Below are 27,104 nucleotides of genomic sequence, written 5' to 3' on the forward strand. Positions count from 1 at the left end.
GATGAATAAGTACCGAAACCGTTGAAGAGCTATATGACAAAAATACCTAAAATAAATAGCCATATTTTGAGTATGAGCTGATGACCTTTTCTACAATTTTGATAAAATTTGTACTAAAAATTGAACACCACACTGTAAATATATCATTAAGAAAGCACGGTCTGTTATTAATATCTGGTCCTTTTCTAGTTTAATGCGCACTTTATTGTACAAAAAAAGATAACATAAAACATTCATAAGTTCAAACAAAGTAAATAAATAAAGAGTTTTGAAGTTCCAATTTACTGATAAAACTAAAGTGTATCAGTGGAGAGTTCAGAATAAGTATTAGAGAGTGTACCCTAACTTTGACTCCCCAACCCCTCCCCAAAAAATATGGGATGTTTCACGATTTATATGTTTGTTGATCATTGTTATATCTTATTGTTTTTGATAAATACTAAATAAACAACTGATATCCATATTACTTAATTACTTTATTTGAACTTAAAAGTTGTTTTTGTTTTTGACCTTTCGTTGATTACTCATTAAGATGGAACATAATATACCTTAGTTTAATAATTTTTGAATTTGATATTTCATATATTTTGGATAGTTTTGTGGTCAGTGTTTCGTAAATTATACCATAGCATTTGTTGAAAGCCCCGGCCTTAACTTCACGAGACCGAACATTTATATTTAGATTTTATTTGCCATTTTTGACCACTATGCTCCTTTCATTCTTCATTCGATCCACCTCTAATGTCTGTATACACACTGCAAATACTTTTATAAACTTATATGTTGTTAAAGATATTATAATGCATTTCAACCATTATCTTTGCTAAATAGATGTTTTATACAGGGATTGCTGGCTCATCATAATCATCTTATATTTACACCAATAAGTTTTATTTGACGCAAGTTATTTCTTACGAAAACACTCAGCTTTTACATCTGAGCATTGCATAAAATATTCTGTTTCGTCTTTTAAGTAAAACTATATGCCAATCTGTTGAACAGGGGATTTTAAACTCAGCCTGGTGTGTCTCCGTCTTTTTTTAGTTAAATAGTTGTTGTCTAAAACAATGTGTGTAGGTTCTGATATAATAAAAAAACACCAAAAAAAAACACAAGGAAACAGAATACAGAATATTTGCAAAGTGACATTAGTATGAAGATCTGATATCTTTCCTTTCCCGAAAAATAAACAAGTAATCAATCAGATTTATAACTTCTTTGACATAAAATTACATTATATTAACATAAAAATAATACGGTTTTAAGACACAAAGTAAACTTGTTAGATTAAAAGTTGCATGATTTTTTTTTTAATTTCTTAATTGGCTTTTCTGTTTTTGTTTACGCGTAAAAGGCACAGACAACAATTCTGTTCTCGCTGTTGGCTTAGCGTGTTGCGCAGCAGACGTCACTTTATACGGATCATAGTCATCAATTATCATTGTTCTCGTGCGGGGACGCGCTAATTTTTGCAGGTGCTGGTTAGCCATTGAAGTCAGTGCATGTTCAGGTACTTCGGATTCTACTGGACGTTCCGGTTTGAATTCCGAGTGGAATTTCTTTGGTCGAGATAAATCCTCAAGGCGGGAACTTGGAGTACAAACCATTGCGTCAAATGATACCGGTTTTGGTTGTCCCCACCTCGTTTCGTCAGTTGCAAAGGTGTCTTCTCGTATTCTGGGCTGGCTTAGCATATCTATTCTATCTAATGTGCTTTGTCTCGGTAGTCCTGTAGGGATTGACGAAAACACATTTCCGTCAGGTTTAGCTAAAGGCCTTCTCGGAAGTGACAAATATAAAATCCTCCCAGCCGGGTTTCTTTCTAACGTTGATTTTTTTATAGGCGATATTGCTGACATTCTGAAATAGATAAATCTGAACTTGAGAAATATTTGTGTAAAAGAACAAAATTTTAAAGATGAGTTTAAAGATAGAAGAGGGGTTGCATTTAGTAAACAGAAAAGAATATGATTGACCAGAACAATTAATTTTATACTTTATACTACAAATGAAGTGAAATTTATCGATGTATTCAAGTACTTGGTAAACTATTATAACATTAACTGATTAAACATAAGGAAAAGTAACTCGTATTAGTCTAGGGGAAATTCAGCTACTGTCATATTTATAGTCTTCCCTTGATTTTTAAACATTTAATATAGATAGTAAATGATTTAGATGCAAATCTATACAATTAAACGAGGAGACCTCGTTTTGTGTGTCGCTTCTCTTCCTTCCACGATAAATTAATCATCATGCCTCTGTTTTCTATAGGTACCATGCATAGTCGCATTTGTAATCTATTCTTATGACTATTCAGTTTGGTTTATTTTGCGAGAAAAACGAAAATAAAGGTATCAGACCACCAATTACTCCCTTCATTTTAGAACGTTAAAGTAGCCCTACTCTAACACAAAATAGTGCTTTTGATGTCATTGTTAACTTAAACTAACCAACAAATTTGCAGAAATTAAACTTTTGGTGAAAGGGAAATATATTTAGACCATTTTGAGCCAAACTTCACTTGTCTAGGAGTTTGCATTAAAAATTCAGGATTAACGCGCTACATAGTATACTTATTTAAGATTTCAAGAAAACCGGAAGTTATTTTGGTAGTATCTGTGTTTTCAAGATCAGACATTTCTTATAAATAAATGCAACAGTAGTATACCGCTGTTCAAAACTCATAAAACGTGGGTTGAAATTTGGCACGTAGAAAGTTGACACATGCACAATTCAGGATATACTTGGTATCTTTGAAGTTAAACGTAAGGTAAAATATTTAGACAGCTGTGAAAATTGCAAAATTTGGTTGAACAGATAGGGATTTTTAATTGGTGGTCTGACACCTGAAGGCGTCCAGATAGTGTTTCCGTCATCAGACTAACTTTTAAGTCATACAAGACATCCTGTTTTAAAATTGCACACACTTTTCATAAAAGTACTCTGGGAGAGGACAATACTTTTCGCGTTGATAGAGACTAGTACTCTCAAGATAATATAGACCCCAATATAGCAGTGCTCGCCGTGGAGAAGAAACATGAAATTGATAGATAATAGCAAATACACTATATTTATAATTTACGTATGTTCATAGTATACAGAAATGCTAAAATAATGGATTTTAACAGAAAAAAATGGACTTTGAAAAAATGGAGATGGCTTAAACAATTTATCCTCGGTCTCCGAGTACCTATGAATTTTTGACACCTTTCCTAAAATGTTTTTAATAATTTTTTAAATTAACTGTTTAAAATTTTTAATTTTTGAAATACTAAGGCTTTTCTACCTCAGGCATAGATTACCTAAGCTGGATTTGGCAAAACTTTTAGAAATTTTGGTCCTCAATGCTCTTCAACTTCGTACTTTATTTGGCCCTTTTAACTTTTTTGGATTCGAGCGTCACTGATGAGTCTTTTGTAGACGAAACGCGCGTCTGGCGTATATAAAAAATTTAGTCCTGGTATCTATGATGAGTTTATTTACCATACGATAGGAGACAGTTATGTTTTTTTTTTTTTTTTTGCTGTTGCTTAACATCCATTGTTGCAATTATAGTTGCTTTCTTTTGGAGAAGTATGTTGGTGTTAATTTGTTAATTTGTTAATATGATTGTGTTCAATATAAGCTGTTATTTCAGTATTTTTTATTTATCATGAGCAAGAGTGTTATTATTGAAATTATATCCGTTAGAAAAATATTTAATATAAATATCAATTAGGGACGACATCAAAAGTTCAATGAAGGATAAATTAAAAACTGAATTCATAGTTTTTTCACTGACCCCCCTACCCTCCTCTTAACTTAATTTGGGAAATATTTATTGACCGATAAGGATATATGTAAAATCGATATCAATTTAAACAAAATTTGCAGCAATTTGACCCCCCCCCCCCCCTTTTCCAACCCCAAACTATTTGAATTAAGTTTTTTCATATAAATTTAAAATAGGCGATGATTTAAAGAACTGCTTTTAATGTCTGTGTCATTTCGTACAGCGGTATACTACTGTTGCCTTTATTCATTTTGGTCTCTTGTTGAGAGTTGTCTAATTGGCAATAATACCACCACCTTCTTATTTTTATATTTGATCATTAAGTCATACTCTGATGTTTTTATTTTTTTGCTGAATGCAATACAATTAATAGAGCGTTAAGTCGCGAGAGGCTAACATAATGTCAGAAAAGTCAGCAGTTTGAGTCATATATTAGGTTTCAGCCAATCAGAAAAGTCAGCTGTTTGAGTCATACATTAGGTTTCAGCCAATCAGAAAAGTCAGAATTTTGAGTCATACATTAAGTCTCAAACAAACAGAAAAGTCAGCAGTTTGAGTCATACATAACGCCACAGACAAACAGAAAAGTCAGCAGTTTGAGTCGTACATTACGTCTCAGACGAACAGAAAAGTCAGCAATTTGAGTCATACATTAGGTTTCAGCCAATCAGAAAAGTCAGCAGTTTGAGTCATACATTACGTCTCAGACAAACAGAAAAGTCAGCTGTTTGAGTCATACATTAGGTTTCAGCCAAACAGAAAAGTCAACATTTTGAGTCCTACATTAGGATTCAGCCAATCAGAAAAGTCAACATTTTGAGTCATACATTAGGCTTCAGCCAATCTTAATAAAAGTCAGCTGTTTGAGTATACATCAGGTTTCAGCCAATCAGAAAAGTCAGCATATCAAGCTGATATGCATATCTGCTGGGTTTTTTTCTATGGTCGGGTTGTTGTCTCTTTGGCACATTCCCCATTTCCATTCTCAATTTTATGATATTTGTTTTATGGGCAAACATACTACATCTTCATTTTAAGTCGATCATGTCAAAACAGAAGCCCTAAAAGGGTACAAAAAAATATGTAAGAAATGTATATATATTGTATATGTTTCGTGATATGCTAAGTAACAATATTTTATTTTTATCTTACCTCCTATACATTTCCAGGAATACGATTGGTTAAAAGCGTCTTCGTGCAAACCGTGTATATTTGATATTAGGTTAGTAGGGAGGCGGGGCTTATCTCATACACGGTTAGTAGTGGAGTTACGTCCCTTTATATTCCATATTAGGTAAGAAGGGGGCGGGGCTTATTTCATACACGGTTAGTAATGGTGTTATGTCCCTTTATAAAAACAAAACGGTACTGAGAAAAAAACTTAAAAGTTCCAACAGACGACGAAATTGATGATTAAGATTGAAATAAATTCATAAAACACATTTAAACCTTACAAGTCGTTATTGTTTGCATCTGTTTTTGTAGGATCAATGAAAGTATTTTCTTAATGCTAACAGTATTGAAGACTTGCTCATTTTGAGAATCACTAGTCTTAATTTCACACGTTAAGATAGTCGGTAAGATAAATTCGTTACATAGTGTGCTAGTGACGTAATACGGTATATATGGGGTCAGTAAATTCCATATGGGGATTCGAGCTTCGCTCTCACCCCATATGGAATTTACTGACCCCATATATACCGTATTAGGTCACTAGCACACTATGTAACTAATAATATCTGGATAACGAAACTTTCCAGATACAATTTTTTCCTGATATTCGTCTGACTTACTTGTTAAATTTAAAATTGGCAGTTAGCGATCTTGGTTTAGATAGTTCATTTATTCTTTCTGTTGCAACTGAAATATAAACATTCACTCAATTAGGCAAAGCCTTTAAGGATTTAGTCATGTCAGGTTTAAGATTTTTTGTCCGATACAGGGTAAAATATTTTGTCCCATGTCTCCCACTTTTCTATTTCAAGAAAACTAAATATCTCAAAAGTTCATTACCAAAATCTAAGCAGTTCCTAGATTTATTTTGTAATGAATGTGAGCCACACAAATGCTAAATATAAGATAAGGCCCGAGTCAGCATTTTGCTGCCATTTTTTGAAAATTAACTAAAGTAATGTTTTCTGATTTTCAAATTTGGAGACGATTTATAAGTACGTGTTAAAATAAAATTGTTGCATAAAATTATAGTAAAATACATACTAGTTCTATTCTCTATCTCAACAATAAATTGAAAATCTCTCTCTTTATTGAAATTGAATTAGGCATATGTTCAACAGTATGAAATAAAAGACATCGTCCGCTAACGTACCTCTAAACGGTGATCACCGGATTCACCCGAGGTTTGCCGATAGGAGTGTACGTTTGTCTGATTCCGTATCTTTATTGACCCGAGGTTTGTTGATTTAGGTTGTACAATAGCAAAAAATGATATGTCAACGTATGGCCTATAACTAATATACAAGTCCATACATGTATCATGTTAGTTTTCACATTTTGATTATTTCATAATTTTCAAATCGAGGCATTTTATAGCCAACTTTAGCGTATGTTATTTTTTCTCATTGTTAAATGCCGAACGATTGTATATATTTTCCAAAATCCACTGTATATGAACTCTGGTGGATATGTGTCTCATATCTCTTTAATTCATACAAGGATATCAATCACTGAAAACTCACAATTATAAGAAAGACGTGAATTGAAGAGAGGCGAAAGATACCAAAGGCTCATTCAAACTCTTAAATCGAAAAGAACTAACAACGCCATGGCTAACAATGAAAATGTCAAACAAACAGAAAAAGGTACACAAAACAAAACATAGAAAGCTAAAGACTGGGCAACACGACAAAAACAGAGGTGGTCTGAGATGCTCTAGAAGGGTAAGAAGATTTTGCTTCAAATTTGGCACCCGTCGTGTTGCTCATGTTTAGTACAAACAAAGGGAGATCCCTAACGATCTGATCTAACATACCTATCTGAGTTGTGCCGTTCGGACCTGGTGCAAATGGTGTCCTGTCTATCCAGTAAACAGATCGTCTACAAAACAAAACAAAAAAAAATTTTAGTCGATACTCGTATTTTTGTTTTATTTTTTTTTTTTTATTTATATACCTTGCTAGGTAAGGTAAGACATTTTGCCTCACGTAATGACAACATAATATTGAAAGTTTTTATTTTACTAAAACGATGCAACCCTCTTCCGTGTCGAGTGGACGTGGCTGGATATTTATACATAACACATAACAAAAAATATACCCGCTAAAATAAACTAAACAACATGAACAAAAATGGTTATATAGTCGATGGGCTCAAGGTTCAAAGGAGGAAGTTTGAGTGCTAACATTTCTATATAATTATGCAACAGAAAAACCAAGGGTGTGTCGCTTTGATATATATAGTACACTTGCAGCCGAATTTTTTTTACATAAATAAGGCCGTTAGTTTTCTCGTTTGGATTGTTTTACATTGTCTTGTCAGGGCCTTTTATAGCTCACTATGCGGTATGGGCTTTGCTCATTGTTGAAGGCCGTACGGTGACCTATAGTTGTTAATGTCTGTGTCATTTTGGTCTTTTGTGGATAGTTATCTCATTGGCAATCATACCACATCTTCTTTTTTATATAATACTTTTAAACAGTTCAAATATAGCTTTAGTTTATTTCAATAGCTAATATGCATCTGCATGAATAAAATTTCAGTTTTTATTATGATGTGTTTAAAAGAAAACATAAAATCATTAATTCTGTCCATTTGCCAAACTATATCAATTAAAGGGGAATAATTCAAAATTTAAAACTGTATATTTAGAGTACTTTAGTCTAGTGCTGTATACATCATTTTACATGTACAATAGCGGTTTGTCTAGATTAGTACGTTTCATATTTACTACACCAGAATAAATAGCTATATAATTAATCTTTTTTAACGCTTCTGATAAAATGGTGTGATCATGTTCACATGATTAAAAAATAAATTTCTACAATAATAACTTGCAACAATTTTAAGTGCCTGTCCTAAGCCAGTAATGTCTTCCAGTGTTGTCTGATGTAATACATTTAACAATACTCTAGAATTATTTATCAATCCTATTGTTTGCTTTATAGGATTAAAACAAAAAAAGTTGAATTTACATGTGAAAACACGTTTTTACAGCACATCCAACGTGCAATGCTTAAACACAAGTTTTGATAATTCTCCGCTTTTCTTTAAGTTCTGAAGAATACATTGCTTGTTAAGATCCAAGAATAGAGCCAGTTGTGCATACAATGTACTAGTGCATGCGATTTTCAAACGTGAAATTCTCATATTGAACATCATCTTTACATAATAAGTTATATACCTCTGATCTCGAAAATCATTATGTAAAGGCTTTGGTTGTGCTAGCACAATAATCCTACTGTATTCTGAAATGTGGAAACTAAGTATTTAATGGACTTCATGTTACTCTTCAACAAATAATTTTGTACGTAAACGAAAATATTAATTGAATTTGAATTACTAAAACTCGTCTAGTATTTTAGTGTTTTCATGCTATCTGTAGTGTAATTATTGTAAATGTCCATTCTTCTGCGCTTAGCATTTTTTTTAAATATGACTAGAACACACCCGTGATATCGCGGGTCTGTGGCTGAATTAAAGAATATAACTATGCGTAAGCCTTATTTTAGTGTTGGTATTGTATTCTGATAAAGTCATGCCGATTATAAGATGCACAGTTTTCTCTGCTTTCAACATCTTTCTGTTTGAACCGGTCGACCTGGAACTTATCAATTATTGGTATTAATAATTTTATTTGGAAAACAAAAGTCCCTGAAAAGGAGTATTTTTTAATCAACAGCATTGTCCTTAATGAGTTATAATTAAAGTTGAATTCTTTGATTCGCTGTTTTACGTCATTCCGGCTAACAAATTGAAAACTGTACATGCTGTACCTATACGCCTTATTTTAAGTCCAGAATTATATTATTCGTATTGTCATCTTAGAAAGTCATACTGATTAAAATACTACAATCGGGAACAATGTGACAATGATTGAATTTAGTAGTGTCAACCCTGTGATTACGACCCGTGTATATTATAGCAAAATCCTAAACACCTTGGTGGTACGCCTGTCAGATGCGGAACGTAGATAAGGTAATAGGTAACAGGTGAATATACTATTGGTATCGGTATCGGATTCGACCCGGAACTTCTTAATTATTGGCGATATTAATTATGTGGGAAACAAAGGGGTCTGGAGTGGTGTAATTTTTAATCAACAGCGTTGTACTATATTAGTTACATATAAAGTTGAATTCTTTGATTCATCGTTTTTACGTGATGACGGCTGATAAATTGGACCTCGTAATTTTAGTATTATAGATGTATGTCTAAAAAAGGTTAGTTTGGTTATGAAAAAAAAAAGATTTTAAATCTATGAGAAGCTTAAAAAATGGTTTGCAATGGTTGTGCATATTTTTACATAACTTCTGCATTGTCGATCATTAATGACTACTTCTAAATTAAGTGGCATTTATTTGATGTCTATTCTGTAATACATTATCCTGATTTGTGCTGAAATATTCAACATACTGTATTGCCTATAAGAGCGTACTACTGGTTCCCGGAAGTTTGATAGTACCAAAACAGGTACTTCAGATATGAACAACAGCGAAAATGTGCCCTCCTAATTATATTTTGATATACGTTATTTTCATAAATCCAAAGAAACTTTCAACAAAAGATATACAGTCATCCCGAGTCTCCAAGCCTTCATTTTTTTTCTCAAAAACTACCCAAATATTTCACCTATTGACAACGATACAGCTACTATGCGTAGGTCCAGGAACAATTTTGTTTAAATATGAACTAATTTCTTTGCATGTTCCTTTGGACCGGACCCGAATTACTGGTTCTAAACATTAAGAAGGACTGTATTGGTGTCTCAATGATACCACTGCATATCTGTATTATCATTAAAACAAACAGTATTATGGTCTGTCAACTGTCTTTTTTTTTACGAAACTGTAAACGACTTTCATGAGAGTAATCCTTTCTTTTTTTGGCTGAAAAACCACTAATCGTAGAAATATTTAGTTGTACGCCATGTATGCTCTCTTGAGTAATTGTCTTGTTGACAATCATACAACATCTTCTTATTTTTCATTAAGACAGGTCAATGATTTGTATAGTGAGATACTACACACTCTCACTATACAAATCCTTGGACAGGTACAGTCAGTAATATATACAGGTCTTTTTTTCCAACGCAATTAAACGGGTTTAACATTTGATATACATCGTCATACAATTTGAAATATTGGAAATACAAAAAGGAAAAGCTTATAAAATATAACTTTATGATCATAGTTTACGACTGCAACATTATTTGATTTATTTATTATATTAATTACCTGACGTCTTCATTTTCAATATGGTTATTGTCCTCAAATAAATGTGTGTTGTTGGTTTAATAAAGTAGTTTACACTTTTGTGTCGCTAACGAATTTCAATGATTCGCTGCACATCAACGCATTCGTTTCTTTTCACTATTCAATCAGATAAAACCAGTACATAAATGTGTGATTGTTTCAAATTTCTTGATTGAGTTTTAAATATCATGATTAAGTTTGAAACATTATGTATAAGGTTTAAACGTTAGTTTTTATCTCATATGCTTTTCGGAAGCTGTATATATACATATTTAGGTTATTCCGAAAGCATAGCGACTAGTACATGTTTCCGGCATGGGTGTGTCTCATTATTGAAGATCGTATGGTTGCATATTATTGCTTATATCCATTTCTTTTGGACTATTTTTGTATATCTCCTTATTTAAATATATGTATGGATAACGAAACAGTGGTATATAGATCGACAAGACAAGAAATCAATGGCTTATGCCTCGTTCAAACGTACATTCAATGCGAATCGAATTCGCTAATTGTAATCATAGTAATACATGTACTCTTCTTTTTTTAATTCGAATTGATTTGAATTGGCTAATTCGAATTATCCAATTCGCATTAGAATTACGTTTTTGTTATACGAATTAAAAGTTAACGTCGTTCAGACAGTAAAGCAAATTTTACGCGCATTGCAATTCGGATTAGAATTTACGTTCAGACATAAAACTCGAATGCGAATTAAAAAACTAATTCGAATTAGTTAATGCGAATCGAATTCGAATTACGTGTTAAGGCAGCATTAAACTCTGGAGTCTAAATTACAATTCCTATCAAAAGAAGAGTGTCTACAAAAAGACAAGATCTACATCGACTCTATACAAATTATTATTATTATCTTAGTTTATGATATTTGGAAAATCACTCGAATATGTGAAAATGAAGCGAACATAAACGAAAGCGTTTTTGGACCAAATTTAAATCCATTTTTGTTAAAACTTTGTTTCATACGCAATCATACCACATCCTCTTATCTAGTAAAAATAAAAATATCATATTACTGAAAATATAAATTTTTGACATTTAAAACAAGCATAGATTGCAAAAACGTCTTTAAAAAAGGGGGTTTTGATGTTCCTATCTTAATTTTGCAATGCCAGTCTATATTTTTCGTCCTTCATCCTCAGTGGTCTTGAACTTGTTTGAAATATTTGCCACTTGACGTACATATGTGAACATAACAACACTGTGACCAACTAAAAAAAACCAAGCCTACATTCAAGACATTCTATCCCCCCCCCCCCCCCCCGCAAATATCAAAAATCATCAAATGGACCTTAAGAGCTAACAACATGAACAACCAACTGAAGTATCATCGAAATATTGACTTCATGACAGGGAAAGATAAAACTGACCGATCAAATATATGCCAAAGAACAAATCAGTAAACAAAAAATAAGCTTTAAGTTGGTTTTTAGATAAGAAGTAGTAGCAACTTCAAATTCTTTTAAACACGACTGATTTAAAGCACAAGTACCCCCGCACCCCGAATCGGATATCATTCGTAAGAAGTCCGTATTCGATAAAGTACGCACAGATAAATAATAAACAAAAAGTGGGCGTATCTTAATCTTACTTTCGATATGAAGTAAAAAGAAGATGCCATCTGCAATTGTGACAGTCAGGTACTTGTAAACTGTTTATTTAAAAGATTGATTTTAATTTTGTTACACTAAAAAGGTAGGCGTCTTATACATGTTATAAATCATGTTAAATTTTAAATTTTATAAAAAAAAGTTAAACTTAAATATGTCGATTAAAAAATCATTTTTCTAGCATGTCTAGTAAACCACTGGACTTTTTGGTTTGACATTTGTTGTAGAATAAGAGTACCAAACATTTTAAAGACAAGCTCAGTAATAAAGGTACTAACTAGTTGAAGAAAAATGATTATGTACTGAACATCATTTAAATAATCATGCATGACTGTACTTGTTCGTAGATAAATCTTTAAAATAAGTAAACAAATGCATTTAAAGTCAACAATCAAGGTACATTTATTTTGTAATTTGAACTTTATAAATTGAACATGTACCACGAATGAGTACAATATTGTCTATTCTGCAAAATGAGTGGAGTGACTTTTTCATATATCTTTTTTTCCCATGCTTAACAAGTGTCTATATGTAATAATTCGAAATACTGAGAAATGAATAAAAAAAAAAACATAAAAAGACACAGGCAATAAAAAAAAAACCACACCAGACAAACCCAAATGAATAAAGACTTTGAGTATAGTTATTATTGAAAACCTAGCGTTTTGTCTATAAAATGTTGAATATGCTATCTATAACTTGCATAGTAAAAGGTTGATCTAATTGCGTACAATGGGAGGCAACTCTCATTGTACATAATTGATAACACCTTGTAAGAATTGCTTCCCTTTGATACTTCATCCGGGTTTATATTATGATAGCTTGTAGATTTTATATCCTAGATCGATTTAACTTTAGAATAACATTTTATTTATCTTTACGTGAATGGAAAGTGAACTTTATATTAGTTTGTCCACGACTTTAATTTGTAGATACAGAAGAAAACAAAACCAAAGTTGTTTTTATTTAATATAAAAAATAAATGAATAAAAAACAAACAAACAAGGTTTAACGATAAAGTTGTTGCATTGAAAAGAGGGTCGAAAGATACCAGAGGGACGCATAGATCGAAAACAAACTGACAACGCCATGGCTAAAATAAAAATAAAAAGACAACAGACAAACAATAGCACGGAAGACACAACCCAGAAAACAAAAGACGAAATAAGCAAACAAAAACCCCACCCTTGATATAGTATCAATTTGTCCTTTTTTTTCATTTTTACATTGATTTCAGGGACCTAAAGAATAAGGACAGCGGGATAGATATAAGTATACCTGTATATAAAGAAATAAAGGGGTTACTACACTCATCATGGGAGTTCTATGTAGTAGTTGTATCTAATCTGCAATATTTCAAGTCACCAAAGCATAAAGATAATGATGTTGTACAGTTTATGGTATGTAAAATTGAGAATGGAAATGGGGAATGTGCTAAAGAGACAACAACCCGACCATAGAAAAAAAAACATCAGAAGGTCACCAACAGGTCTTCAATGTAACGAGAAATTCCCGCACCCGGAGGCGTCCGTCAGCTGGCCCCTAAACAAATATATACTAGTTCAGTGATAATGAACGCCATATTAATTTCCAAATTGTACACAAGAAACTAAAATTAAAATAATACAAGACTAACAAAGGCCAGAGGCTCCTGACTTGGGACTTGTAGACTAGTCATACATGTACGTACAGTTTATGGTATGTAGTCAAACGTTTGCACCTGTCCTAAGTCAGGAATCTGATGTACAGTAGTTGTCGTTTGTTTATTTTATTTATACATGTTTCTCGTTTTGTTATATAGAGTAGACCGTTGGTTTTCCCGTTTGAAAGGTTTTGCACTTGTAATTTTGGGGCCCTTTATAGCTTGTTGTTCGGTGTGAGCAAAGGCTCCGTGTTGAAGGCCGTACCTTGACCTATAATTGTTTACTTTTATAAATTGTTATTTGGATGGAGAGTTGTCTCATTGGCACTCATATACCACATCTTCCTAAAACTATATACGCACAGTTTATGGTATAAAATTGAGAAAGGAAATGGTGAATATGTCAAAGCGACAACCACCCGACCATAGAGCAAACAACAGCCGAAGGCAACCAATGGGTCTTCAATGTAGCGAGAATTCCCGCACCCGTAGGTGTCCTTCAGCTGACCCCTAAAATATGCATAATAGTACAGTGATAATGGACGTCATACTAAACTCCGAATTATACACAAGAAACTAAAATTTAAAATCATACAAGACTAACAAAGGCCAGAGGCTCCTGACTTGGGACAGGCGCAAAATTGCGGCGGGGTTAAACATGTTTATGAGATCTCAACCCTCCCCCTATACCTCTAGCCAATGTAGAAAAGTAAAAGAATAACAATACGTATAGATACAAAAAATGTTCGTACAGATAATTATATTTATGCACACCTGCACACCTGCACACCTACACATGTATACACATGCCAAGATTTACATTTTGGTATGCATGCATACGAAAATATTCGCTAGCCTAGGGTTACGCTCCGAGCCGAGGGGTGGATCGTTACCCTTGGCTAACGAAGATGACATATACGTAGTTTATGGTTTGTATGTACATTTTAATTTTCAAGATTCTTATCGCCTTGATTTAATAAATATAACACAGAAGTTCCACAGAGACTCTGTTAAATTGGCATCGTAATGAACAGAGTAAAAACTTAGGCAAAAGTACCATTTTATCTTGCTACACTGTCATAAGAAATGACTAGAGTAAAAACTCAAGCCAAGGTAACACACAGACTGTGATAGATGGGCATGCGTAGTGTTACTGTCAGAATGTTAGAACAAATGGGCATGCGTAGTGTTACTGTCAGAATGTAAGAACACTTGGGCATGCGTAGTGTTACTGTCAGAATGTAAGAACATATGGGCATGCGTAGTGTAACTCAGTGTCAGAAAGTAAGAACACATTGGCATGCGTAGTGTTACTGTCAGAATGTAAGAACAAATGGGCATGCGGAGTGTTACTGACAAAGTGTAAGAACAAATGAGCATGCGTAATGTTACTGTCAGAATGTAAGAACAAATGAGCATGCGTAGTGTTACTGTCAGAATGGAAGAACACATGGGCATGCGTAGTGTTACTGTCAGAATGTAAGAACAAATGGACATGCGTAGTGTTACTGGCAGAATGTAAGAACAAATGAGCATGCGTAGTGTTACTATCAGAATGTAAGAACAAATGGGATAATCGTGCACGGGCAAAACAAATTTATTTGATAATCATAATACTAGCTATTAATTAGACCGTAATCGGCAATTGGACAAAAAGAGTTATTTGTCGTTTTATTTTTTCTTGGGCTACTTGTAGGTTTGTTTCCCTCATTTCTTTTCTAATCGCTATCGCCACTGCCATTTATCATATTATGTTAAGGAAGCTAGCTTGTCATGTTTTAGATTTTTTGTCAGATTTTCGGAATCCTCTGCTTTTATCCATTTAAATGCCTTGAAAAAAAATTGCCCGGTGACCCCCATTTTTCGTTTTGTAAATCTTTTACATAAATAATGATAAGCCATCTGTAAAAGTCTTATAAAATTTTAATTACTTTTTTACAGTTTTTGAGAACTTCAACTTGTCAATGATAAAGCTATGAAAAGTCAAGAGAGAATATTTTCCCGCAAAAATTTCAATGACTTATATCTCGAAACCTATATATTTTTTTTGCTCTTTGGAATCCTTTATTAATCCCCTATCTATATAAACTAATGTTTTGAAAAGTTAATTACTTTGAAACTGAGAAGCGAACTCCCTTAAACGGTATAACAGACTGTTAGGAATTAAATCTCATATTTGTTTAATGTGTTTCTACCACCATTTTATAGTCATATGCACTCGATTGATAATTTTTAAAGATGTTAATATGGTGATCTTAGATCTCATGTTCTCTTATTTTTTGTTGCATTTCTACATTATAAATGCAATATTTATTCAATAGGTGCAAAAGAGACAAGCAGACTTTGAATCATTACATGCAAAGTTAACAGAAAAATTTCCCGCCACAATTCTGCCCTCGTTGCCAAAGAAAACATTAATAACATCTGAGAATGCTGTTAAAGAGAAGAAGTTGACATTGGAGAAGTTTTTACAGTTCATTGCTGTCACAAACAAATTAGTCAATTGTTCTGTCTTTCTTGAGTTTTTAGGTAAGTACATGTACAAGCTGTTCGATGGTGTTTTTTTTTTTTTTAGTTTTTGTCAAATAACTTGAATTTTACAAACATATCAAGGTCTATCCCCCTAAAAAGGAAAACAATCCTGTACTTTTTTCTTAAATACGAGCTGAATTATTTTTATTGACTATGTTAGGATTGTTTGATAGTTTGACTGGTGCCACCAAAGGGGGCAAGATCTGCTAACCCTTTTGGAGCACAGCCACATGAAATCACCCAGTTGTAGTGGTGTTCATGTTGTTCAGTTTTTAGTTTTTTAATCTACCATACATGTATATAGTATTCTATTGTGGTCTTTTCATTTTTTTTTCCGTTTGTTTGTGTTGCATATCGTCTGTTTTCTTCTACTTATAATGAGTTTTGAATGTTCATTTGGTATCTTTCGTAAATATATATATATATAAGAATAAATAAAAATGAATGATTTTCTTGGCCAGTTTCAATCGTTTTAGCTGAAAACAGCTGTGTATTACCATATTGACGCATAATGTCAGATATCGGACACGCGAGTTTAGATTCATCTTACAATAATTTAGCAAACACCGCAGTTACTAGGTTTACACGATGTTTGCCTTATTTTTTGCGTCTGTCCTTAGTTTTAAGGAATCGATCAAAGAATTGTTAGTATTCCTGTCAGACACTTATAAAGCAGACTCTTATTTGTAGTAACTGCACTTATTTTAATTGTAGGTGTAAATGCAATAAAAGCAGGAAAGTTCCGAACGGACGTTGCCGAAACGGATGATGCACAACAAGAGACAACAGACGCAGTTGATAAAGAAGATGAAAAAGACGACGGAGAACAAGAACAGGCAAGGTAAGTCTGCATGTTCACTGATGACTGAAAAGAGAGAAGAAAATTGAAGTGGATTTTTCAATGAATCGGTCCGATTTAGACCTCACTATAAAACGCTTGACTTATTTTAAAATAAATTGCTTCGCGTATGTTATACATGTGTTTAATTTGTCTTTACAGTGACATGTTCGGTGACGGTATATTTTACATTTGTCTTTACAGTGACATGTTCGGTGACGGTATATTTTAAATTTGTCTTTACAGTGACGTTTGGTGATGGTTTATGATATAAATGTGTTTAATTTTGTCTTATCAGTGACATGCTTGGTGACGGTATATGTTATATATGTTCTTAATTTGTCTTTACAGTGACATGTTTGGTGACGGTTTATGTTAAATATGTGTTTAATTTGTCTGTAAAGTGGCATGTTTGGTGACGGTTTATGTTATATATGTGTTTAATTTTGTCTTTACAGTGACATGTTTGGTGACCGTAAATGTTATATATGTGTTTAATTTGTCTTTACAGTGACATGTTCGGTGACTGTATATTATATATGTGTTTAATTTTGTCTTTACAGTGACATGTTTGGTGACGGTAAATGTTATATATGTGTTTAATTTTGTCTTTACAGTGACATGTTCGGTGACGGTATATTCTATATTTGTGTTTAATTTGTCTTTACAGTGACATGTTTGTTGACGGTATGTGTCATAAATGTGTTAATTTATCCTTACAGTGACGTGTTTGGTGACGGTATATAATATATATATATATGTGTTGAATTTGTCTTCACAGTGACATGTTCGATGACGGTATATGTTATATATGTGTTAAATTTGTTTTTACATGCAGTGACATGTTCGGTGACGGTATATTATATACATGTATATGTGTGTACTTTGTCTTTACAGTGACATGTTTGGTGACGGTTTAGTATATATATGTGTTTAATTTGTCTTTACAGTGACATGTTTGGTGATGGTTTACGATATATATGTGTTTAATTTTGTCTTATCAGTGACATGCTTGGTGACGGTATATGTTATATATGTTCTTAATTTGTCTTAGCAGTGACAGGTTTGATGACGGTTTATGTTAAATATGTGTTTAATTTGTCTTAACAGTGACATGTTCGGTGACGGTATATTCTATCTCTGTGTTTAATTTGTCTTTAAAGTGGCATGTTTGGTGACGGTAAATGTTATATATGTGTTTAATTTTGTCTTTACAGTGACATGTTCGGTGACGGTATATTCTATATTTGCGTTTAATTTGTCTTTACAGTGACTGTTTGTTGACGGTATATGTCATAAATGTGTTAATTTATCCTAACAGTGACATGTTTTGTGACGGTATATAATATATATATATATATATGTGTGTTGAATTTGTCTTCACAGTGACATGTTCGATGACGGTATATGTTATATATGTGTTAAATTTGTTTTTACATGCAGTGACATGTTCGGTGACGGTATATTATTACATGTATATGTGTGTACTTTGTCTTTACAGTGATATGTTTGGTGACGGTTTAGTATATATATGTGTTTAATTTGTCTTTACAGTGACATGTTTGGTGATGGTTTACGATATTTATGTGTTTAATTTTGTCTTATCAGTGACATGCTTGGTGACGGTATATGTTATATATGTGTTTAATTTGTCTTTACAGTGACATTTTCGGTGACGGTATATTCTATATTTGCGTTTAATTTGTCTTTACAGTGACATGTTTGTTGACGGTTTATGTTATATATGTGTTTAATTTTGTCTTTACAGAGACATGTTTGGTGACTGTAAATGTTATATATGTGTTTAATTTTGTCTTGACAGGGACATGTTTGGTGACGGTATCTGTTATATGTGTTTACTTTGTCTTTACAGGGACATGTTCGGTGACGGTATGTTATATATGTGTTTAATTTGTCTTTACAGTGACATGTTTGGTGACGGTTTATGTTATATATGTGTTTAATTTGTCTTTACAGTGACATGTTTAGTGACGGTATAATTTACATTAATTTTGTCTTTACAGTGAATTGTTGGGTGACGGTATATGTTATACATGTGTTTAATTTGTCTTTACAGTGACATGTTCGGTGACGGTATATGTTTTATATGTGTTTAATTTGTCTTTACAGTGACATGTTTAGTGACGGTATAATTTACATTAATTTTGTCTTTACAGTGACATGTTTGGTGACGGTAAATGTTATATATGTGTTTAATTTGTCTTTACAGTGACATGTTCGGTGACGGTATATTTTACATTTGTCTTTACAGTGACATGTTCGGTGACGTTATAATTTACATTTGTCTTTACAGTGACATGTCTAGTGACGGTTATGTTATACATGTGTTTAATTTGTCTTTACAGTGACATGTTTGGTGACGGTATAGATGATGACGATGAATCAGATTTGTTCGCAACAGACATGTTTCCAGAAGATTCGTCGTCAAACACATTCTTCCAAGGTATGGAAACGATAAGTTTTAAACAATACATAACAAAGATGTCAGGAAGTATGATTCTTTTTACAAAAAATTAAAAATGTAACCCAATAATATTTTGGCGTAAGCATCTTTCCGCAGAGGAATTTGAACCCCTGATTCTATAACTTAGTGGCAACGCTGCCTGCACTGGCGTCCAAATCCTTAGACCACTCGACCAAATAGGCGCTATATAAAATTTAGCTTTCGTTAGTTGATTCAGTCATTTTTATCTGAGGTTATATTAAAGTACTAGACGTATGCCACACAAACAAAAAATTCAGTGATGCGTTGCTGCCTTTCGTAATTTGGCAAAAAAAAAAAAAAAATCAATTTAATTGTTCGTTCCGAATACCTCAGCAGTTCATATCCAGTTTTCAGATTAACGCCTCCCTTTTCAAAAATCCTGGATCTGGTTCTAGTGAATGCAATAGTCGCAGGGTATATACTTAGGTTTACTGAATTATTTATTTGTGTTCCTTGTAGAGGACACCAAAATATTTGACAATCCCGACCTGAGAGGTAGTATAGAAGATGGAGAGGAAAATGATTTATTTGTTCCTGGGTCTAACATTCCCGCCATAATAACAAAAACTGTACGTGTACCAGACGAGGACAATTCTGATCTTCTAAAGTGAGTAGATTTCTTAAGGAACATTTATTCAAATCAGTTTATAGTATCATCTTTAATTTATAATGACGGGTTTTCTGTGATATGCAATGACTGTAACTCGTTATGTTTTTCTATAGTACATTGAAAATATATGTCATAATTGGTTTTGCACTTTCTTTTAAATTTCTTTTCATTGACGATATAATGTGGTTACTTAATTGTTTAATGCTATGCAAGGGTCTGAATGAGAGGTCCTTCAATTCTGTATTCTGTATTTTTTCTGTTATTCTTTTTGGTTAAACATTATTCTCTTTTCTTAATTTTTTTGCCCATATCTCATCGGTGTATTGTTCTGCAGTATTGACTTATCATTCTCCATTATGTAAACGTCTAATAAAACCACTCATTAATTGTTTGTGATTTCTTTATTATTTCTAGAATAGAGGACGATTTAAGTAGTTTTCTTAGTGTAGAAAGTCAGAAGACAGACACAGAAGACAGTAATATAACCAATCTAAAACCAGCACCAAAACAAAAGCCAACAACTTCACCGAAACCTTCGATTTCACCAAAACCAGGACTTAGTGTTAAACCTGCATTGCCCGCCAAACCAGTATCGACAGCAACTAAACCGGAAACAAATATAATTAGTGTTTCCGAATCAGATATTCGAACGAACTCTAAAAATTCCCCAAAGGAAATAAATCCAATACCGAAAACTACAACCCCGTCTAGACCCCCGATTCCGAAGAAACCAAGTAAACAACCAATCATAGAAGACGATAAAATCATGAAGACTGATAGTAATGGACAAAAGTCACGTGAGGTTCAGTCTTTGGAAACAAACGATATTTTACAATACATCGAAGCTAACACTGAACAAGAAGACGATATTGACCTTTTCTCGTGAACCTGATTTAACTTTAAGCTTTTTCAATGTTTTTTTGATAAAATATTATATGTATCGTTTGAATTGTTTAACATTTTTTACTCAGTAAAATTGAGAATGAAAGTGGGGAATGTGTCAAAGAGACAACAACCCGACCAAAAAGCAGAAAACAGTCGAAGACCACCAATGGGCCTTCAACACAGCGAGAAATCCTACACACGAAGGTTAGCGTCGGCTTGCCCATCAAGAAACAAAGTGTGCACTAGTTTCTTGTGTATAGTTCGGAGTTTAGTATGGCGGCCATTATAACTGTACTAGTTTAGATATGTGTTAAGGGGCCAGCTGATGGACGCCTCTTGGTGCGGGAGTTTCTGCCTGCATTGAAGACCTATTGGTGACCTTCTGATAAATTTGTTATTCTGCCAATCAGGTTTTTTAAATGGTTTGATACAGCTTTTGAGATAATCTCTGATATGTTGATAAATAAGATAGAGTTGAAGATGTAAATTCTTTATTACAATAAATAGATTTCAACATATATACAGAGCATACGATATGATATATACATGTAGTACTTGAAATTATATATATATACAAATGGAACTTTTGTGTTGGTTAAGAAAACAAAAAATGGTTTCACATGCAGTTTGTTAATTGGAACTCAATTAAAACTGTCATTTTACTCAAAATCTCGGAAGGGATCTCCTCTACCATAGAATGAGGTAAATTCTGAGCTAGGAACTTTAAAGTGGCCGATTTTCTCTTCGCTGTTTCGAATTCTTGGTTGGCTAGTACGTTTTTCGTTTACAGATGGTACAATGTCCGTTATCAAATTTTTCACCATATCATCTATATTCCGATATGTGAAAGATGGCATGAACTCGATGCAAATATCTTCAGGATTTTTTCGTCTAATTGAAAATGAATCTTTTTCGGAGAAAAAAGCGCTGAATTCGTCATCGTACGATTTAAATCCTCCCGAAGAAAATCCAGGCGTGCAGTGTGCATAGTAATCATATCTTTTGTCGTTTCTTTTTCTGACGTCATAATCTCGTTCACGTCTCGCATGCTCTGCTTTGTAATCTCGCTTTTTCTCGTACTTTTTTGCCCGACGATATTTTTCCATTTCTTTTAGTTCCCTTTCATGCATGTTCCTTCTATCTTTTGATTTCAGGACCTCGTAAGAATTAGTTATGTTTTTGAACTTTTCTTCCGCCTTTGGGTCATTATTTTTGTCAGGGTGTAAAATTTTGGCAAGAGATTTGTATGTTCTTTTAATCTCTTCTTCCGAAGTTCCAGGTTTCAATCCAAGAACTGCAAAATGATTGACTCCCGGATTTGTCATTTTCCTTTCTGAAAGATAATAAAAATGCTTTCGTTTTAAATCTATTTAAGTCCATGGAAAGGACGTACAATGTACATGTACCCCCTTTCTAAATCATGAAACCGTTATCTAAACCAGTCTGATTGAAATCAAACCTCTTAGCGCTCTCGTTTTCTGAAATGTCGCGTATATCAGAAAACGGGAGCGCTGAGAGGTTTGATTTTAATCAGACTGTAAACAAACTATCTTTTTCAAGTCACATACACTAGATTTTACAAATTTTTTTCTAGCACAGCAAATTTAATAATTTGTATTCGTGCGGGTGCGGGAATTTATCGCTGCATTGAAGACCTATTGGGGACCTTCTGATGTTGTCTGTTCTATGGTCGGGTTGTTGTCTCTTTGACACATTTCCCATTTCCATTCTCAATTTTATGTTACCATCGCCTTATTTCTAGTATATATAATGGTAATTAGAGTTTATTCCATTTAAATATGGGGGGTGTTTACTCGAGATGTGTTTGTTTGTTATAATCTGAGTGATTGCTGGTCGTTTAACGTCCAGTGGCAAATATCGAATGCATGTTTACGACGATGTTCATCTTAGAAAAAAAAATTCACTGTCACCAAAGGGATCTTGAAGAGAACCTCAGTGAACTGATAAATATATAATTCTAGAACACACCCGTGATATCGCGGGTCTGTGGCTGAATTAAAGAATATAACTATGCGTAAGCCTTATTTTAGTATTGGTATTGTCATCTGATAAAGTCATGCCGATTATAAGATGCACAGTTTTCTCTGCTTTCAACATCTTTCTGTTTGAACCCGTCGACCTGGAACTTATCAATTATTGGTATTATTAATTTTATTTGGAAAACAAAAGTCCCTGAAAAGGAGTATTTTTTAATCAACAGCATTGTCCTTAATGAATTATAATTAAAGTTGAATTCTTTGATTCGCTGTTTTACGTCATTCCGGCTAACAAATTGAAAACTGTACATGCTGTACCTATGCGCCTTATTTTAAGTCCAGAATTATATTATTCGTATTGTCATCTTAGAAAGTCATACTGATTAAAATACTACAATCGGGAACAATGTGACAATGATTGAATTTAGTAGTGTCAACCCTGTGATAACGGACCGTGTATATAGCAAAATCCTAAATACAGCGTTTGGTGGTGCGCCTGTCAGATGCGGAACGTACAGATAAGGTAATAGGTAACAGGTGAATATACTATTGGTATCGGTATCGGATTCGACCCGGAACTTCTTAATTATTGGCGATATTAATTATGTGGGAAACAAAGGGGTCTGGAGTGGTGTAATTTTTAATCAACAGCATTGTACTATATTAGTTAGATATAAAGTTGAATTCTTTGATTCATCGTTTTTACGTGATGACGGCTGATAAATTGGACCTCGTAATTTTAGTATTATAGATTTGTATCTAAAAATACGACAAAAAGACAGAATTTTGTTACAGTGTCCGGTTAAGAGGGACCAGGGGGATCGGGTCAGCTGTGGGGGATCCAGAAATTTTCAAAGGGAGGGGGCGCTCTAGTCATGTCTCAGTGATTCCTTATACAATCAAACAATTTTTCGAACAAAAGGGGGGACCGGGCATCCTGCGGACCCCCATCCCACCTAAATTAGCCCATATCGAGCTGCTTTATACATGCATATCATAAAGGCATAGAACTGAAATATGTATAACTCCAATTGCCGGTGAGTTTGCCATTCCCCCCCCCCCCCCCCCCCTACACACTTTTTTTTTTAGTTTGAACAGTATTTATTGGAGGAAATTATAACAATAAAGAAATACATGCAAAAAAGTTTTGAACAATTTTCACAATGATCCTTGATCTCGTCTGTGTTAGGCATTTATTTATAAACGTTACCAGTGAAGGCTTCCATTTTTATAGTAATGCCATTATCTTTAAATTTCAAATCACTAATTCCATTTTATTTATAAGATAACTTGAACAAATGTACACCTCAATCATCACAGTATGGTAAAAATAAACAGTGGCGGATCCAGAAATTTTCCTACAGAGGGGGCCCGCTCCAGTCATGCTTCAGTGATTCCCTATATAATCAACCATTTTTCCCCACAAAAAAAGGGGGCTGCCCCCCCCCCCTGAAAAACCTCTAAATCCGCCTCTGATACATGTAATACCTTCACTAGAATGTCTTAATAAATTTTAGTAAAATCAATTTGGTCAGAAAAAACGAAAGTTTACAGTCAATTAACCAGGAATAAACATTAATACACATAGTTTATATGTATATGAAATGCTTATTTACCTGCATCAGCCTTTTGGGAAAACGTCACTGAAAATGAGCACTGGTACGGTAACAGAATTATTACGCACCATACACACAAATGCGTAGTTCGTCAACCGTTATTTTTATTTACCTTATTCCCCTTAGCAACGCACACAGGTATAACATAGAGGTTAAATCGGAACGACAACAACAGTGTATACGAGTTTATTTGTACTAGACTATAAAATCGATAAAGAAAAAATATTGTAATTTAATGTGTTATATTTGTTCTCTTAATAGAGGAAATAAAGAAATGAATGCATTAAAAAAAAATTACAGCAAATACGCGCACATTTTTAATAATATGGATAAATTTCTTCCTTCAAAACTACCGGGTTTTATAACACCAAATTTAACATGGAAATAAATTGAAGTAACATTATTTCTAGCAAAAATACCCAGGGTACTTTCTTGTGGAACATGTACCGCGAAGAGGCAACAATAATATCTTTAGTTATATTAATTATAAACAAAGATTCATAATCCCCGACAAACGTCCAGCTGCAAATATTTCAAGTCTTATGGCGGGAACACATCAACTTTTTATCTAATAAGTAAAGGTTCTGCACATAAGGTCCTCCTCGGTGAATAAAGGGAGGAAAAGGAGAGGTCCAGACTAATATAACATATTAAAAAGTGTATTTTGGATTGGGACATAACATTTACAATATGTCACCAGTTGACCCCTCAAAGATTTGTTGTTACATAGTGATGGTTCATGATCGTGCTGACTTCTTTATTTTTCCATTTTTTTTTCATTTATCAGTATAGATTATACTCAAATATGTCATATTTTCGCCTTTTAATGTTTTATAGCTTTTAATCATACGATAAAAAATACCGTCAGTTTGTTAATTTTTATCTCTCTATTATCATATTGGGTCAAAATATTAACTATTGCCATTATAAAATTGTATGGATAAGAGCAAGCATTTGTATAATAACTAAAAAAATCCTTGATAAGAGTAAGAGAACAATAAAAAAAATTATTACAGAATATTTACCAAAAAACATTTCGCAAAAAAAAACAACATTAGAAAATCGAAAATATTGGGAGGGGTCCTATTCCGCAAGCGCCTGCGGTGTGTTGATCTATACCAGGGTAAAAAAAAACCGCGTTTGACTTCTGTTATTATTTCTATACAATTGATGATACATACGTTAGTAACTGAAGTATTGCAAATACGCCCGACTTCTAATCCACTTCTCTTTTGTCCTCCTTCCCAAGAGGAATTGGTAATCCTCTCTTCGTTTGTTCTTGTTCCAAAGTGGAACGACAAATACAATATGAAAGGGACACAGCTGGTATGTTGCTCGCCTTTCGGTAAACCTCTCTTCTTTGTCCTCGTTGCCAAGAGGAACAACAATACCATACGCAATAAAGGGACACAGTTAGTACGTTGCTATTGACGTCACAATAGGAACGTTTTAATGATACATGCATCACGTATATACAGTGAGAGGGGGTAGGAGGGGTCCTGATCCCGAAATCCCGGGCTTAAAAACGCGAAATCCCGAAATCCTGGACTTAAAAACACGAAATCCCGAAGTCCCGAAAGTTGATAAAAAAATTCCCGGATCCCTAAAGGGTCAATCCCGAAATCCCGAGGTTAAAAACACCCGATCCCGGAGTCCCGATAAATGTCCTATCCCCCCTCTACAGTGGGTCTCATGGGGGTCTAAGCGTGACGCGTGTCGTGAAAATGGGAAATGAGGTCTAGCGGGACCCGGGAAATGAGAAAAAATGAGAATTGCTTACGTACATAGTGTAAGCGGGATACGGGAATCTGATAAAACAGTTAGCGGGATCCGGGATCGGAACTCCCCAATGAGACCCCTATATATATGGGTTGCATCTCGCAGACATATTGAAGAATCAAATTCCAATTTGAATATGATTCCATGAGATTGTTAATTTAACTTTAATGTGTGCCTTTGATGCACGATTCCTTCACACGTGTATGATGGCGTTAAACATTTCAAAATTTAAAATAAGCACTTATTCAATATACAAATTACAACCTAAATTAAACAATTAAAAACAGTTTCTAAACTTAAAAAAAGAGAATTTAAACTTAATGTTCTGAATAAACTAGACAACATGTCACCAAATGAAAGCAAGGAATTTTGGAAACTATTAAGAACAATAAAAATTAATAAGGACAAGAATGATGATAACATGCTAGATTTAAGTCAGTTTGCAGATCACTTTAAAAATCAGTGTAAACCTGAAAAGATAGATAAGAGGGGGAGGACAGGGGGGTACCCTTCTCCCTTCTCCCACCCCTCTTCTCCTTTCTCCTACCCCCGTTCTCCTTTCTCCCATTAGAATAAAACATCTCTTTTTGAGACAAATTTAAAAAAAATCTCCTTTCTCCAACTTTTTCTCCTTTCTCCAATTTTTTCTCCTTTCTCTCAGCCTTCCTCTCCTTTCTCCTAGCCCCTTTCTCCTTTCTCCCACCCCCTTTCTCCTTTCTCCTACCCCTTTTCTCCCGGTCTCCCTTACCCCTGTCCTCCCCCTCAGATAAGAATTTTGAGAAAAGTATTTTTGAAGAATTATGCAAAACAGAGAAGTTGCTAACATCAAAAGAAAGTGATACACCAATAAATATATACTGAAATAAAA

The 27,104-nt window shown here is 33.6% G+C and overlaps 3 protein-coding genes and 1 long non-coding RNA gene across 4 annotated transcripts in view; 2 read left to right on the forward strand and 2 right to left on the reverse strand.

Moving 5' to 3' along the window:
- LOC139499281 (uncharacterized) overlaps positions 1–27,104 on the forward strand; it is a 740,979-nt gene that overhangs the window by 563,076 nt on the left and 150,799 nt on the right. The gene's annotated exons all lie outside the window — the stretch shown is intronic.
- Positions 1,202–10,438, reverse strand: LOC139499057 (sperm microtubule associated protein 2-like). The gene is made up of 5 exons (XM_071287722.1): positions 10,186–10,438; positions 8,133–8,196; positions 6,765–6,829; positions 5,569–5,635; positions 1,202–1,860 (listed from the first exon to the last, which is right to left on the reverse strand). Exons 1-5 carry the CDS (start codon positions 10,196–10,198, stop codon positions 1,311–1,313), a joined length of 759 nt encoding a protein of 252 aa, XP_071143823.1. The 5' UTR covers positions 10,199–10,438; the 3' UTR covers positions 1,202–1,310.
- LOC139499058 (HCLS1-binding protein 3-like) lies at positions 11,754–21,465 on the forward strand. The gene is made up of 7 exons (XM_071287723.1): positions 11,754–11,861; positions 13,069–13,231; positions 15,795–16,002; positions 16,720–16,846; positions 19,210–19,307; positions 19,809–19,956; positions 20,374–21,465. Exons 1-7 carry the CDS (start codon positions 11,836–11,838, stop codon positions 20,843–20,845), a joined length of 1,242 nt encoding a protein of 413 aa, XP_071143824.1. The 5' UTR covers positions 11,754–11,835; the 3' UTR covers positions 20,846–21,465.
- On the reverse strand, positions 21,319–25,853 carry LOC139499059 (uncharacterized). Its single transcript, XR_011658092.1, has 2 exons — positions 25,639–25,853; positions 21,319–22,177 (listed from the first exon to the last, which is right to left on the reverse strand). It is a non-coding gene; the product is annotated as an uncharacterized lncRNA (long non-coding RNA).

Source organism: Mytilus edulis, chromosome 12 (genome assembly GCF_963676685.1).
Source record: "Mytilus edulis chromosome 12, xbMytEdul2.2, whole genome shotgun sequence".
NCBI classification, from domain to species: Eukaryota; Metazoa; Mollusca; class Bivalvia; order Mytilida; family Mytilidae; genus Mytilus; species Mytilus edulis.

Bases quoted from the DNA above. Each gene is read 5' to 3' on its own strand.
- LOC139499057 (XM_071287722.1), bottom strand. The intron at 6,830-8,132 runs GTATATAACTTA...TTTGTTTTGTAG, and splicing joins AATGATTTTCGAGATCAGAG to ACGATCTGTTTACTGGATAG. The intron at 1,861-5,568 runs GTAAGTCAGACG...TATCTATTTCAG, and splicing joins GCCAATTTTAAATTTAACAA to AATGTCAGCAATATCGCCTA.
- LOC139499058 (XM_071287723.1), top strand. From the start codon at position 11,836: ATGCCATCTGCAATTGTGACAGTCAG. The intron at 16,003-16,719 runs GTAAGTACATGT...TTTTAATTGTAG, and splicing joins TGTCTTTCTTGAGTTTTTAG to GTGTAAATGCAATAAAAGCA. The intron at 16,847-19,209 runs GTAAGTCTGCAT...TTGTCTTTACAG, and splicing joins GGAGAACAAGAACAGGCAAG to TGACATGTTTGGTGACGGTA.